At 32.1% G+C, this 17,158-nt stretch overlaps 2 protein-coding genes across 2 annotated transcripts; both read right to left on the bottom strand.

Moving 5' to 3' along the window:
- Positions 1 to 473: 473 nt before the first annotated feature.
- Positions 474 to 3,193, bottom strand: LOC110671895 (SWI/SNF complex component SNF12 homolog). Its single transcript, XM_058132596.1, has 3 exons — positions 3,037 to 3,193; positions 1,050 to 2,707; positions 474 to 837 (listed from the first exon to the last, which is right to left on the bottom strand). Exons 2-3 carry the CDS (start codon positions 2,582 to 2,584, stop codon positions 768 to 770), a joined length of 1,605 nt encoding a protein of 534 aa, XP_057988579.1. The 5' UTR covers positions 2,585 to 2,707; positions 3,037 to 3,193; the 3' UTR covers positions 474 to 767.
- A 7,670-nt stretch (positions 3,194 to 10,863) lies between these two features.
- Positions 10,864 to 13,801, bottom strand: LOC110671913 (elongation factor 1-delta 1). The gene is made up of 8 exons (XM_058132595.1): positions 13,650 to 13,801; positions 13,016 to 13,126; positions 12,788 to 12,904; positions 12,611 to 12,704; positions 12,215 to 12,335; positions 11,878 to 11,991; positions 11,315 to 11,476; positions 10,864 to 11,049 (listed from the first exon to the last, which is right to left on the bottom strand). Coding segments are annotated over exons 2-8 (696 nt in total). The 5' UTR covers positions 13,102 to 13,126; positions 13,650 to 13,801; the 3' UTR covers positions 10,864 to 11,047.
- Positions 13,802 to 17,158: the final 3,357 nt, after the last annotated feature.

The raw sequence follows: 17,158 nt of genomic DNA, 5'->3' as shown, positions 1-17,158 counted from the left end.
GTGACTGAATAAAATGGACAGTAGTACTGAATTTGGCATTATGGGATCTCAACTCTCAACCATGTATAAATATTGAGATAGCAAACGGCAGCTTTCTTTAGAAGCAATGAAATAAAGCTCTTTTGGACGGTTTCGTTTTGTTGAGTATTTGTTAGATGCAGCCAAGGAATGGTTGGGACTCTTCCGCAGAACAGAATTAAAACTATGATATCAGAGATGATATCTATGAAGACCAAATAAAGTTCTTGCTTTAGAGAAATCTGAAAGAGTTGGTGAAAGCAATGGCTTTTAAAATATATATTTAGTAGAATGTAATAAAAAATGGAGCAATGAAAAGTGGAAATTGGATAATATGATATACCAAAACAAATTAAATCATCTTTCCATGCAACTCCAACAATCCTAATTAATTAAGTACTAAATTATTAATCCTCTAAAATTGAACAACTGAATGTTCAATGATAAACAGAAAATGAATTGGCAACCGGATCTCCATATCTATTCAATCCAATCAAGATGCTACAGATGAATCCTAAATAACAAGTCTACCATTACAAGATTTCAGCATCTATAAACACCGAACAATAACTCATGCTCGCCTTTTTCTCATGAAACGTTGTTGCCCCACCTACACAGAGAAGAAGGATCTAAAACTCCTTTGCTTAACTACACAGGTCAAAAAAAATCAACACAAGGACACAAGACTAGAATGGCATTATAAGGATTGAAATCCATGCCATCTGTTGACAATTTGACGAAATCCTCATTCAATTGCTTCCAGGAGCATCACTTCCAGCAGACTTGCGATTCAGGTAACGAATAACAGCATCTTCAACCCTAAAGATTCCAAATCAAAAATTAAACAAATACTGTCAATAGTTGCCTATTTAATCTTGTCTTCTTTCATTTTCACTTGAGCCAAACCATACCAGTCTCCATTGGCAAGCTCCTTTAAAGTGAATGTTATCTTCTAGAATATGTTTACATTAGAAAAAGGCAGAAAAAGAAGATTAAACTAAAATGTAGACAAGTTGGATAAAAACACTTACCATGGCTGATTATAAAAATAAGACTGGTGCTCCTTTTCTGCAGTACGGCTAGCATCTCCAGCAACAAGCTTTAGATCATTGCTCTGTGAAGCAATTAAAGAATTAATAAATTCTGCTGGAGACTGACTGAAGCCAAGAAAGAACGCCCGCCTCCTCCGATGCTCATGTATCTTCTTTATAGAATCACATATTAATTGGTCACAAGCATCAATTTCTTTGTGCTTCTCAGTGCTTGCCAAAAATGCAGCAAGGTCCTTTTGTAATGGAAAAGGAACATCAACTACAATATCATAACAAGTAGTTCCAGCTGGGCAATTCCCAGATAGTTTGACCCTATGTTCCAAATGAATAGGTTGTGGAGGAGTTAAATGCTGACTTATCTTCTGAGAAACCACTGCAAATTTCATCTTCTCTTCCCCAAATAATTTCTTAAGGGGGGGATCACACATGAAGAAGGATGGATCATTTGGCACCTGCAACTTCCTAGTCTTCACATAATGCCAAATTGCCACCAAAACTCTTGAACGGGTTTCTACTTCAATGCCAAGAACTTCTGATAAAGCAGGTGAAAGCTTGAATTTATCTGGCACATTGTTCATTTCTAGTCTAATCATTGCAGTGAATTCCTTGTTTCCTTTTCTCTTCACTTCAAAGCCCTCATTAAGTACAGGTGATCGAGCACTTTCCCAAAGAATTACATGGTTATCTGGATAAAGGCTCTGGTCCAAGTATATTGTAATTTTTTTGAAGTAAGAAGAGAATTTCGGATATGGTTTCTGCAGCATTCCAGCCAGTACTGGATCCTTCCCATCTTCCAATATCCTCCCAACAATCTTCAGAGACCAAGAGGCAGGCTCTGCATTATTGTTCTCTCCTTGCACTTGGTTTTCAAAAGTGTTAAAAATATATAATCGAAGAGTTTTACGAATACGGGGAGGATTTTTAAGTGATTCTTGGATATCCATCTTCTTTCTTGTCATAGCAGCATCTACCCTGGCCTCAAATTCAAGCAACTGAGTATAGAGTGCAGATTCGGGTAAAATTGCAGCCACTTTATCAGGCATCTGCTTCTCAGGAAGCTTCTGCTTCTTCCTGCGTGCAGCTGGGGTCAACTCCATGGTTTTAAATGGAGAAGCTGTAATACTAGTTGATGAGCCACCAGGAGGCCTAGAAGGTGGTTTCTGGTTAGCCCTTTTGGCATTTGCACTGCCAGGTGTGGATACAGAGGGTGATGATACACCAGCACTACTAGGATTAGGGTTTTGCAGCTTGGCAATGGATTGGTTGGTTGATTGTATCTGAGCTTGGAAATGAGAATGAGACGCCTGTGCATATTGTGAATGACCTAACACTTGAGCTTGCGGTTCGGACAGCTGAAAGTGGCCAGGAAAGGTGGACGCAACTTGTTTTTGAGGTTGTGTCTGTGAATGAAGGTGGGTTGATTGGTTGTTCATGGGCATAGACTGTGTTAATGCACCAGAATTGGAAAATGCAGATGGTGCTGCTAAGCTTTTCACTGGATTAATGTTATTCATGATGTCCCTATCTAACAACCACAATACCTTTCAAAAACTAAAAGATGCTTTCCATATTAAACACAAAACTTCGAATAATGCTTCATAAAACCACCAATAAGACCAAAACCAGTTCTTGGGTACCTACAAAAAAGATTTTTTTTAATTTAACATTCACACCTTTCAAGCGTTTTCAGCCATACTAAACAACAAAATCAGCCCAATTTGAAACAGAGCTCCGAAACCCTAGCGTCAGAATGAAACCTCGATTCTGACTCGCATGCATGGTACATAGTAAATAATACAACAAACATATAGTGAACATAATTACGTAGAAAGGGTGCCCAAAGCTTGCTTTTTCTTGTGATTTTTCAGAAGTAGCTGGTTATATCACTTATCCGACCAAAAGGGAATAATAAATCTCCACATAAATATACATAATGTAAGGAGGGATTCAAAACAAGAATTCTTACAAGAAGACAGTGGAGCCTCGCATGTGAAATACTACGCTTTCTGAATTTGTCTCTGTATCAATTCGAAATTGCCTCTGCTTCGCAGATCAGCTGTTCATGGAGCCAACTCTGGTTTTCGAATCGGGTTTTCTGTCCAAGCCGTAGCCCTGGTTATATATTCCCTGGAAGTGAAATGACGTAAACACCCTTGTTTAAAGGACAATTTTCGAAAGAATTCTCCAACGTGTCATTGTATCGTTATGGGCCTTGATTGTAATGGAAAAGCCCAAAAGGCACCAAGATCACTAGTGGGCCCAAAAGCCCATAATAAGAATAAACCCGAGGCATAGGATTATATCTTAGGACCGTCATTCGATAACTATAATTGGTTGATATGCCAATTTGTAATTGATTTCCCTTTCATATGATAAACCGCTTTACTATCAATAACCGTTTTTATTCGCTCTGTGCACAATTTCAGTTGGCTTCTTGTGAATCTTCAAAAGTGCTGTTCCTGATTCAGCTGGGAAGAAAAAAATGGAACGATCATCATAAATGAGGTTGTGTTCATCATTTGGATTTGGGTGGAAAACTGATGCGATGATGCAAAGCTTGAGACGATGACTGTAATTATAAAATTGTACCAGTAATTTTAACTGCTAAGAAGAAAAGACTTGGAATGTTTTGAAAAAATTAACTAAAGTTGTTTCATATTAAAATTCGCATGTCCCAAGAATGCACTTTATAATAACAAGTGTTTTTATTTGATCTCATAGCATCTAAATGAAGCTTTTCTCATTGTAGTTTAAGGCACACAACCAGCTTCTATCAAGTTGCCAAGAACAGAATATTTGTAGGGTGTACGAGTCTAAAATCTTTAAGGGGCATAGAATGGGAGTGTCCCCAACAGAGCATGGCGAAGCAGCTCCACAAGCACCTGCCTTTGCAGATGCGACTGATTCCTGTCAACATCCAGCTCAACTTTCCGCTTTTGTACTACCATATGAAAGGTTGATCTTTGTTGAGATATTACTATATTTTAGTTTCTGTAATTATTTAGTAGATTTTGTTATGATCATCTATTAATGAAAGTTAAGCTAGAATCCGTAAATCTTTCTAAATTTTGTATTATAAATTCTCAATCAAGCTTGAGGGAATAATCAACTTTTTCCTCACGAAAATACCTCTCTTTCTTCTTAAATTTCATGGTATCAAAGCCAAAAGTGGCTTGATGGTTCTTCAGTCCCTAAAAGAAAACGCTGCTACCCTCTTTAGCTGGTCAATTTCCTGAGGGAGTTGGACTACACCACCGATATAGGGAGAATCAATAGCCGCCGGCGAGTCACCCCTTCGAAGACCGACATCAGATTCTGTCCCAATAACCCCCATGTGCCGAAACAACCATTCTGATGCCGATACATGCGTCGGCACTTGAAGAAGATTCCGGCCACCTATTTCAGCTCTCATCGCTGCCGGTCACCTCGCCATCCTTGTGCGAATTCAGTGGGGTCCCACACAGCCACTGAAACTGTTGAAATCTTGGTCTACTTTACCTCTTCTCCCTTTGGTGTCCAGGACTCTTCCATTAAAAATAAAATAGTAGCCTTCTGATTCTCTCCAGACTCTGGACTTATTTCTTTTGGGAGCTCTTGCTTCACATTATTGGTTCTACACAATGGGTGATAAAACTGTTACTCTAGGTCGAGCCCAATATGATCGATTCTTATAGTAGAAGGCTACGAAACAATGGCCATCCTTATCTATTGTCTCTGCTGTCCAATCTGGTAATCTTTTTCCTTACCTTTCTCAATCTTCTCGGATCCTTGATTCAGGTGCCTCTGATCACATCTCTGCTATTAAAAATACTCTTTACTATTATTCCTTCTTCCACCATCTCTACGGTAACTTTAGCCAATTGATCAAAAACCGTGATTAATAGAATAGGGAAGGCGCATCCTCTTCCTTCTATACCTTTAATCTCAGTCTTGTTTGCTCTTAATGTCTATACAATTTGATTTTTATTAGCAAATTGACCAAACAAATAAATTGTTCCGTCACTTTTGGTGCTAATTCTATTATTATGCAGGACTGGGGTACAAGGAAGGTGATTGACACAGGACGCGAGTCACAAGAACTATATCATCTCTCTGATCCAAGTTCTCCAATTGCTTTCACTTCTATTGATTCTACCGACCTTCATAGTTGTCTCGATCATCCAAGTCTCATCAAACTTCAGAAAATAGTCTAGTCTCTCTCTACTTTGTCTTCCTTAGATTATGACCATCTTGGTAATCACACTCGTACTTCATTTCCTAAAAGAATAGAGCAACATCTGCCTTTGAAATTATTCATTCAGACATTTGAAGCCCGAGTCGTGTCAGTTTCACCTTAGGCTGTCATTACTTTGTAACTTTTATTGATGATTATTCTCGATACACTTAGTTTTTTCAAATGAAAAATTATTTTGAATTATTCTTTATCTTTCAAAATTTTTGCGTTAAAATTCGTAATCAATTTAGTGTTTCAATTAAAATTTTGCATAGTGACAATGCACGAGAATATTTCTCTCTTTTAACTAATTTATGTCTTCTCATGAAATTACTCATCAATTTTCTTATGCACATACTCCTCAACAAAATGGAGTTGTCGAACGAAAAAATCGACACCTCATTGAAATAGTTTACACCTTACTCATCCATTATAATGTTCCTCTTCGTTTTTTGGGGTTGCTGTTCTTATTGCTTGTTATTTAATTAATCGAAGTCCTCATTCTCTTTTGTATCCAAACCAAAATCCCTATCATCTTTCACTTCGTGTGTTTTGTTGTACATGCTTCATCCATGATCTTTCACCTAGAAAAGAGAAACTTCAACCTAAGTCAATTAAGTGTGTCTTTTTAGGTTACTCTTGATTTCAAAAGGTTACAAATGTTATGATCCAATCACAAATAAACATTACATCTTTGAAGATGTAACTTTTTTGAAGCATCTCTATTTTTCTCACCAAATACAACAGACCAAAATCGTGTTTCCAAGGCCCTTCCAATTCCAATTCTTCCAACTCCACAAACCACCTCACCACCTCTTCAAGTCTATTCACATCATCCTCAATATTCTATTAACCCACCCAAATAATGTTTCTTCTGATGATATAGGTATACTTCTAGGTGACTCTTCTCCTGCATCACCACCGTCTCCTACATTGGTAACGCTTCCTGCAGAAGTAGCTACTTCGCCTATTATAATTCGAGAGGGTATTCATTCCTTTTAAAATCCTCATCCCATTTACAATTTCTTAAGTTATCATCGCTTATCTCCTTCATATTATTCTTTTGTCTCTACATCAAATATTCCTATATGAAAGCCTGTTTGTGATACACCGGTCACGCTTCCTGCAGAAGTAGCTACTTCGCCTATTACAATTCGAAAGGGTATTCATTCCTTTTAAAATCCTCATCCCATTTACAATTTCTTAAGTTATCATCGCTCATCTCCTTCATATTATTATTTTGTCTCTACATCAAATATTCCTATACCAAAGCCTGTTTGTGAAGCATTGTCTCATCCATGGTGGCATGATACTATGATTGAGGAGATAACTGCTCTCCTTACTAATGGCGATTGGGAATTGGTTCCATTACCACAAGAAAAATCTGTTGTTGGCCGTCGTTGGGTTTACATTGTAAAAGTAAGCCCAGATCGCGAAGTTGATCGGCTCAAAGCTCATTTTGTTGCCAAATGATACACACAGATTTACGGGCTTGATTATAATGATACATTCTCTCCAGTAGCCAATAGCATCTGTTCATCTTCTTATCTGTTCGGCTGCAATGCACCACTGGATGCTTCATTAGTTGGATATTAAAAATGTCTTTTTACATGGGGAGCTCACTGAAGATGTGTATATGGAGCAACTACCAGGGTTTATTGCTTAGGGAGAGTCTAGTTTGGTATGCCGTTTACGATGGTCACTATATGGTTTAAAACAGTCTCTAAGAGTATAGTTTGGATGGTTCAGTGCTATAGTCCAACAATTTGAAATGTCTCAAAGTGAGGTAGATCATTTAGTGTTCTTCCATCATGATGGTCATGGTAAATTTATTTATCTGATGGTTTATGTTGATGACATTGTCATAATAGGCAATGACCTTGACGAAATTTCTTAGCTAAAACAGCATTTGTGCAGCCACTTTCAAACCAAAGATTCAGGAAAATTAAAATACTTTCTAGGGATTGAGGTAGCACAATCTAAAGAAGGCATTACTATCTCATAAAGAAAGTATGCTTTGGATATACTTGAGGAAACATGTATGTTAGATTATAAACCTATGGACACTCTCATGGATCCAACTGTGAAACTTGTTCCTGGACAGGGGGAGCTATTGGAAGACCCTTGTAGATACCAAAGACTAGTTGGAAAGTTAAATTACCTCACAATCACACTACTAGATATTTCATTTGCTCTAAGTGTGGTTAGTCAATTTCTTCAGGCTCCATATAATGATCATTGGGATGTAGTAATTCGCATTCTCAAGTATGTTAAAAGATCTCTAGGACAAGGTCTATTATATGGAGACAAAGGTCATTCCGAAATTATTGGGTAATTGATGCGGATTGGGCTGGCTCTTCTTCAGATAGGCGATCTCCTTTAGGATACTGTGTTATGATTGGAGGGAATTTAATATCTTGGAAGAGAAACAAGATGTAGTTGCTAGATCTAGTGCAGAAGTAGAATATAATAGGGGTGGCTACGATTCAGGAACCGCTGATTACGGTTCTTGCCAGTTCAGGTTCAATAAAATTATGAACCTAAACCAAACCGTCATGGGACAGTTTTGGAAGATGGTTCCTGAACCGCTGGTTCCAGTTCGAAACCCGATTTAAAACAGTTTGGAAGGCGGTTCGAAAAATGATGGTTCAAAATAGTTTGGAGGATGATTTTGGAGTGGTTTAGGGGCGGTTTAAAGGCGACTTATACAAAAAAATTAGAGAAAATTTTATTGATTTAAAATTTAAGTTATATTTGTAAAAATAATTTAATTTTTCTTAGAAATATTTCAATCAAAACAAAATAAGAAAAAAAGAATGAAAATAATTTATCTTTAAAAAAAAATTAATAAGCAAAGACTTGAACTTGATTAAAAAAAAACTAGAGATGAAATTATTTTTTTTAAAGAAAGTAGAAAATGGTGCATGAACTTAATTTTGCTTATGTATCTCTTTAGAATTTAGAGGAATTAAAATTTTCAGTTCTATTGTTTGCCATTTTTTAAAAAATTATATGATAATTGATCATTAAAAAAGTATAAAAGAGAAAAAAAAAATAAAATAGAGCATGTTAAAAATTTTATTGAGGATATAAAATAATAATAGAGTAATTAAGATAGTATTAAAAATTTAAGTGGACATATAAAATAATAAAGTAGGGAAATTGAAAGAGTATTAGGAATTAAAAGAAGTATAAAAAATAATTGTTTAAAGAATCTGAGAGAAATTGAGAGAGTATTAAAAATTAAAGAGAGTGTAGAGAATAATTGTGTAGAGAAATAATGATATATATAAATGAATTAGGAGTGGAGTGAGGTATTTATTGAATTCTTTTGTATTTAAATTTTCAGTTTAGTCCGGTTCAAAATCGTCAGTTCAATTTGGTTTGAAAATACTGATTCGCGGTTCTTGAAAAATATAAACTTGAATCAAACCACAGAAGGGCGGTCTCAGTCTAGTTCGAAGCTAGTTCTGGTTTTAACCGGCTTTGACCAAATCGATTTCAGTTCAGTTTTGGTTCGAAATCGAACCATGGCCACCCCTAGAATATTGAGCCATGGCTTTAGCAACTTGTAAACTTATTTGGTTGAAATAATTTCTTCAAGAGTTGAAGTGTAGAGAAGTTAAACAAATGAAACTAACGTGTGATAAGCAAGCCGCACTTCATATCGCTTCAAATCTAGTTTTTCATGAAAAAACAAAATATAAAGAGGTGGATTGTCATTTCATCAGACAGAAGATTGATTCAGCATTTATTGTTATCAGTTTTATCAACTAAAAATCAGTCTTTACTAAATCCCTCAAAAGTTCATGAGTTGAATATATTTATAATAAGTTTGGAGCATATGACATATAAGCTCCAACTTGAGGAGGAATGTTGAGATATTCCTATATTTTAGTTTTTGTAATTATATAGTAAATTTTGTTATGATCATATACTAATGAAAGTTAAGCTAGAGTTTGTAAATCTTTCTTCTTTTTTTTTTTATTCTGACAATAGTATAAATTCCCAATCAAATTTGAGGGAATAATAATAATCAAGCTTTTTCCTCCCAAAAAATACCTATCTTCTTAAATTTCAATCCTGTAAAGAAAATTTCATGTACGTGTTATTATTGTCACTCATGCAGTTTCTGGTTCTGTAGTACCATATGAAAAGGTTGACCTTCCAAAGAAAATTTCATATACATGTTACTATTGTCACTTGTGCAGTTACAGTTACAGGATCAATTTAACAAAATTCTAGCCTGACGTATCAGGCCATGCAATTACACTTTGCTGAGCAGTTATCCACTTGAATCAAGTTCAAACTTCATATTTCCATTTTAATCAATATTTTATTGTGTAATAACTTGCAGCTCATTTTATCAAATCTGAAACATTGATGCAGGCCCTGATCAATCCAGACGACAGCTTCACGGCTGTACAGCTTCCAAAAGTTTCTCGTACACCTCTCTAGCAGACAACTCCTCCCCCTGATACAAGAATAAAGCGTTAGTCAACTATAATCATTAACCAAAAAAAATTTACTAACTTAGCAGAAAAAATAATTATTATGAAAACTAAAATTAATTGTTTTAATTTAACACAATTTTCTGTAATGAATGGATAAATTTCTTATACTTCTTTCACTAAAATTTGTCACACCATTTATCAGTTGGATTTTTCTTAAAAACTACTATATATTTTTTATATAAAAAAACTTAATTTTTTTCACTGAATCGTAAATACACCGTCAATTTTTATTACGAAACAAATAACAATTTACAAAAATTGAATGATAAAATTTTATTAAATCATTCTATATTTTATTACAAAGTAATTTAATACACTTTACAATAAAATTAACCATATAATACATTTTTATTTGATCAACGTGCTTTTTAGTTAAGGCCAACATAATAATATCACGTTCGTTTAAACATGTTGATTTTTGGCCAGTTTCCCAATTAATATTTTGAGTTGCTAAGCGATTTTCTGGCCCCAAATTTGTCTTTTAACCTGCAACTTAGCATAATATTGCACACGAGGATGCTTTATAATAATTTTGTTTAGCTTTGTCCTCCATTCAGCTTATCAGGCAAATTGAGTTTTCCACCAGAGATTGGCAATGGCAGAGTCAATAATCAAAACAACAAACGAAGCAATTGAAACGCATCCATCCCACACTAAAGGTAGTACTGAAATTTTAACATTTTAAAGAGAGAGAAAAAAATATCTTAAATTGTAGGCAAGGTTGATAATCATCGGGAAAAGAGAGATGTCAATGGCAGCCAACAAACAAGCTGCACTAATAGGCAGAGGTAGCCAGTGACTTGAAAGTTTTACAGTACGAATTTTAATACATGTATATGGATCAACTGGATATTCAGCTGATCAACATTTAAAATCCAAAACAGATTGAAAACTCTAGAATATCCAAGAAAGTCTCTTTAGAATTGGTGTTTCTGTTTCAAATGGATGTTAAATATCTTGGCTTCTTCTATAGAACCCAAGCCTAAAATCCAAAAAGATTTTCAAAACCATAACTGAGAGGCTAAATTCCAAACATGTATCGAAAAAATTGTCACCAACCCAAAGATACTAACAATAAACAACCATTTAACAGGGTCAAGAATTCACAACGAAGAAACAACACTTAAATAGGTTCTTCAGCAACAATGTAAGGGAAGGTCAAAAATAATATATAATGTCTTCCAAATACATGATCTTTCACTGGTAGAAACCTCTCCTGCATCCTTGTCCCAGTGAAATGGATCCTCAAATTCTGCAATAAGAATCATGAAAACATAAATCAGAAAATATTACAAAATAAAGATGAACTGTAATTTCAAGAAAAAATAGTTCTTATGCATTTAACATTCCAACTGCCACACAATCTACACTGGTAGATGCATATAATAGATGGTGAATACCAAAGAAAAGCTTAGCTTTGCTTACATATCTTGTTGAAAGCCACAATATCACAGCTCTACACTGGTAGATGCATATAATAGATGGTGAATACCAAAGAAAAGCTTAGCTTTGCTTACATATCTTGTTGAAAGCCACAATATCACAGCTCTGGACATGCTCATTCACTGGTTCAACTGTCAGATGTTCCTCAATGAGATTGTCAACAGACACCAAGTCATCCACAATGGTTAGCATAATCTGCAATTTCTTTATGCCATATCCAACAGGTACAAGCTTGGCTGCAAAACAAATTTGTATATTAGGACTAGAACTACAATGCCCAAATTATCCATTTTCTTGCAGTTACAGGAAATATTATTCATCATGCAAAGTAGCTTGTTGGAAAAATGCATTACAGGGTGTGTGTGTGTGTATATATATATATATATATATATATATATATTGGGAGTGGTGTTTGAGAGGAACCTGCTTATGAAGGTAAAAGCTGAAAATAGCACAATAACATACCATAAACTAACCATAATATCAATTAATCATCCTCTTCCTTTCTTCCAATTGAGAAGAAAGCTAAATTTCTGGAAAGACGGATACTAGCTCAAGAAAACAAACCTTTGAAAAGAATTCCATCATCATTAACAACCGTCATTAAGACTGCCATTAGGGTAACTAAAGAACTTACATGCCCCCCAAAGCAATCCTTCCATCTGTACACTTCTAACTGCTTCCTCAAGCTTTTTCATGTCAGTTTCATCATCCCAGGGTTTGATATCCATTAGAACAGATGATTTTCCCGCTGAGAAGGAAATCAGAGAAGGCATTAGCAGACTATTATTACCAAACCACTAGAATATATTAAAGGGTCCAAACGCAACGCAAAGGAAAATATTGACTCCATTTTGATACAAAAAGAATTATATTCATAGAAGTAAAAAAAAAAAAAAAAAACTTATTGAAGCCTCACAAAATGAAATGAAAACTTATTCTACTACATAATCAGTAGAATAGGAAACACTTACACTCTTTCTTTTTTGCAGATGCCTTGACAGCAGCTGCACGCTCTTCTGCAGCCTTCTTTTCCTCTTCAGTCTCTTCGCCAAACAGATCCACATCATCATCATCATCCTCAGCTGCAGCAGCCTAAAAATCAAGTTAAATTTTTATCATTAGGAACCAATGAAAAAGTTCATAGTCAGAGAAAGCAAAAGTAATTACTGAAGCATGATTACAATTTACAGAAAATCCTAATTTGCTAAATATAAAAATAAGATCACAACTTTACAAGAAGAAATAGCATTCTCCACCAACAATTATTCTGATCCAATTAATTACCAAAAAACTTAAAAGAGTACAGGTTGACAGGCAAACATGAGAAATCATAAACAATATAAGGGATGGGGAAGAGAAATACTTGCCTTTGAATCATTAGCTGAAGGAGTTGCAATTACCTCCTCTGTGATGGGAGCAGATCCCTCAACAGTGACTCCTGACCCTTCTTCAGTTACACCACTGAAACAGAGGCCAAATCACATTCAACAACGGCCATAGGTAAGAAACCAGATGTCCTTATGGTAACAAGCATGAGAACTTACGAAATCCTTAGGAGTGCATCAATGTGGTAGTACCAACGGGACACATTCACATATTCAGATGATGGAGCCTTTGGCAGAGCTGCATATACTGTAACATCATCTTTTGAAGCTTGGTACCTGAGAAGAAAAGGCATAAATTTTTTTTTTAAAGAATATACCTTCCAAAACCAATTAAGTGGGTAACAAGCACACAGCCAAGTGAAGACGAGAAAATAACAATGCGAATACCCTGTGATGTAACTGTGAGTAAGAAGGTAGTCATCAAGCTTCTTGAGGCCAGCCGGTGATCCAAGATCATAGAATGTGACAGCCATTGCTAGCTACTCGTGTGGCTTGTTTCTAAAAGCATGAATAAAAACAAATTATGGAACAAAAACTTATAAAACCTAGACTTTCCAGTAAAGCCAGAAATTCACATGCAATTTCATTGTCAAAATTATTTATGCTCAGTTCAGCTAATTCATCAACAAATTACTAAAAACAATAACAACGAAGAAATAAAGAAGATGCAATCAAACTTAATCACTGAACAAGCTAAAAATGTGAATAAATAGCACCAGCTAGTTGAATTTATGATTTGGATAGCATCAATTTGATCGCTACCATTAACAAATCATTTCACCGAGTAGGATAACAAACAACTTTACTCACAAACAATATAAAATCTGAAATACTCAAAACTCCAAAAACAATTCAAGTTCCCAAAAATAGACATCAAAACAGTAGCAAATCAGATAACGGGTCTAAGCCAGTACTTCCAACTGCAAAGCCGATAGCATTAGCCACGAATCACGATATATAGAGATAGGCACATGAATTCAATAGCATATAGATAAGATAATCAGTAGATCTGTGCACTTACCAGCGATAAAAATGCGCAGACACTCGCAGGAAGTAACAGCCCCAGTGAAGTCTAGGGTTTCTAAATAACCCGAGGAGCATGAATTTATAGATGTTGAATTCATCCCCTGGTTGTATCGCGGACTAACGGGGCTGTAATTCAATAATTGTTTTCTTTTAGAAGCGGTGATTTTACCGTCCCATTTTTAATTATTTTTTAACTTTTTTTAAGAATTATTTTTAACCTAGAACTAATGGCAGATAGAATTATGCTGCTCGAATCCAAATTCATTAATATTATTGTCTAAAATTATTTTAAATTTAATTAAAATTTATTTTAACTATTTAAATACTTCTAAACTCTATTATTATTATTTAAAAATATATAAATTTATTTAATTTTATATATTTTAATTATTAATTTATATAAAATTTTATTTTTATTGATAATTTATATTTTAAAATTTTAAATTATTTTTATTAAATATTTATATAAATTAATTCAAGTGATTGATACTTAATATATAAAATCTGAATCAAATACAGTTATTATTTTTTAAAATTCGAACTCATTTCAAATTTTATTGTATATTATCTAAACTGGTTCTATTAAAATTTAATCGAATCCTTCAAAAATTTGACTCGTTACTATCCTTAACGCCACATCAATTTTTTTCTTCTTCTAACATTAATTAAATCTCTTTCAAATAAAATAAATAGTAGAATGTTTCAAAAATAATAAATAGTACAAAGCCAATGAAGGGTTAAATTGATAAAACTTGGTTAATGCTTCTATTATGTTAAAAGTTTCAGTTTTTTTTATAATATTAAAAGTTTGAGTCTCATTGATTATCATTAATTATTCTTAGGATCTGTATAATTTTTCATTGAAATTAATGGTATAATTTTATTTTAAAATGGGTCTTCCCTTAATCTCTCATGACTCACTTTTTAAAAAAATATGTCATTTAAAGGAAGGGGGGGGGGGGGGGCGGGGGGGCTATATGGTAAAACCACGATGAATTAAAGGTTATGATATTGCAGATCCATAGAAATCATTGATGAAACTCAATGGATAATAGAGCAACCAAAAAGAGGCTAAAGAAAAGCCCACACTATGAATGGTGGAATAATACAAATATAAAGACTAAAACTAAAAAATAGAGTAAAAAAGGAAAGAAAATACAGATATTTATATCAATGAAAGGAAATGTATATAAGAGGGTGAGGGAAGAGTTGGAACCAGTGAGAAGGACTCCCTCGGATTTGTATTTGGCTTTGCATATGAGAAAAAGTAGTCGATGGAACTAAAAAAATAAATAACTGTATTGAAAATAAGAACTTTTATTTATATGCAAAATTTTTTTATAATTGTCATTAACACATGCATACTCTCTTCCTCTTCTGTTAATGGTGTGACATTAACAGGCTAGGAAAAGGGACGAAAGATAAAAAGAAAAAGTATTAATATCAAGTGTTAAAATTTTTTTATTTTATTCTTAAAATATTAAAATGACATTTTTAACTTAGCTTTTGGTTTGAAACCGTCAATAAAATTTATCTAAAAGTGGTATAAAATTAAAATTATATAATTTTTTTTAATACAAATTAAAATTTAAAAGGTGGTGCACAAAAAATTGTCTATGACAGATAAAATTAAGCCAACCTTTCACTGATTGGCTATGCTAGCCGTCAAAAAATTGTCTCTTCCCTTGCACGCGCAGGTTAGTAACAGTTCACGTCCCATGTGCATATAATGACGACTAATCTTTAACTGTAACGTGGATGTTAGCCATTTTTTTTTTTCTAATGAAAAAATATATATAATTTAATAATAATAATAAATTACTATTAAAATTATTTAATAAATTTTTTACATTTTTATAAATTTAATATATATTCTATAAATGATACGGGACGTTGAAATATCAACTCATAAAATTCACACAAATATAATATAGTATTTAAAAAATAAATTAATAAAAAATATTTTAATATTTAAATTAAAAATTAAATTATTTTTTTTTTAAATATCATTTTCATACTTTTATAATTTTTTATTAAAATGTCATAATACTTATATATATATATATATAAATACTTATTAATAGTTTGATATTATAATTAAATAATAAAAAATATTTTTTATTATTTAATTGTAATATTAAGTTAATAATATGTATTTATATTATACATATATAAATATTATATTTTAATATAATCCTTAAAATTCAGAAAATAACTTTATTAATCATTGATTTATTTTTTTTAAGTATTTTAAATACTAAAAATATAAAAGAAATATTTTTTTAAAAGCTATTTTCCAAAAAACTAACTGAAATCTATTGTAAACCATGTCCTATTATAATTTATAAATAAGAGCCTTTCAAATAAATACATTAATCACGTAGATATAAAATTTGTCTAGATATATATGATAAACATAATATGTGAATATATAATTATTTAAATTTAAATGATAAGATTTACTTACGTAAGTATAAAATTTATTTTATATTAAATTTATAATATATATATATATATATATATATATATATATATATATATATATATATGTATACACGTGTGTGTAAAAAGAATTATTAATTTCCTTATATATTAAAAATACCCAATAATCTCTCACATGAAGATAAGGTATAATATAAAAGTAAGTATATTGAACTTAACTATAATTTTTAATTATATATAATCTACCTATTTAAATATATAAATGTATCCCATGTTTGTCCCCATATCTTAGAATTGTCTTAATTTGGAAAATATTTCAATATGTATATATATATATATATATATATATATATATTGCAATGAAAAATTTCCACATTAAGCAAGCATAACCACGTAAACAAAAAAAAATTATTAAATATATTACAGCAATATTTTTTACTTATATAAATATAAAAATTTATTTTTTATGATTTTTAAATATATATATATAATTATTTTTTAATCTAAAAAAATTATATCTAAAAATTTAATTTTAATTTTTGTTCGATTTATTTATAATTTGAATTAAATATGGGTATCTAACTACAAGAGTTTTTAGTGGAGCAATGGAAATGCATATGTAATGATTGAAAAGAAAAGAAAGCGGAAAAACACTATATTGATTAGAATTTAGATGATTACTGCCAATTACTATCAAATAAATTTTGTTTAATATTTTTATTTAAATTCGATTAATATTAATTTTAAATTACTTGAATTCATATCAAACTTATTAGTGATTACTATTATGGAAATAATAGCTGAATTCATTTGATTTTATATAATTAATTAATAATTTATATAAAATATAATCTTAACAATAATTTATATTTTAAAATTATAATAATTACATAAAATAGGCTAAATGATTAAAAAATATAAATTTTATAATTTTTTAAATTTTAATAAAACCTTTTAATTTTATCAATTTAGATCAAAACTTTCATATTAATTTCAGTTTTAGCAATTAATTTAATTACATGATTTAATTGATAAAAATAATTCAAATATTTATCAATATTA

This window comes from Hevea brasiliensis, chromosome 13, assembly GCF_030052815.1.
Source record: "Hevea brasiliensis isolate MT/VB/25A 57/8 chromosome 13, ASM3005281v1, whole genome shotgun sequence".
Lineage (NCBI taxonomy): Eukaryota > Viridiplantae > Streptophyta > Magnoliopsida > Malpighiales > Euphorbiaceae > Hevea > Hevea brasiliensis.
This window is presented reverse-complemented; position numbering and strand designations above follow the sequence as displayed.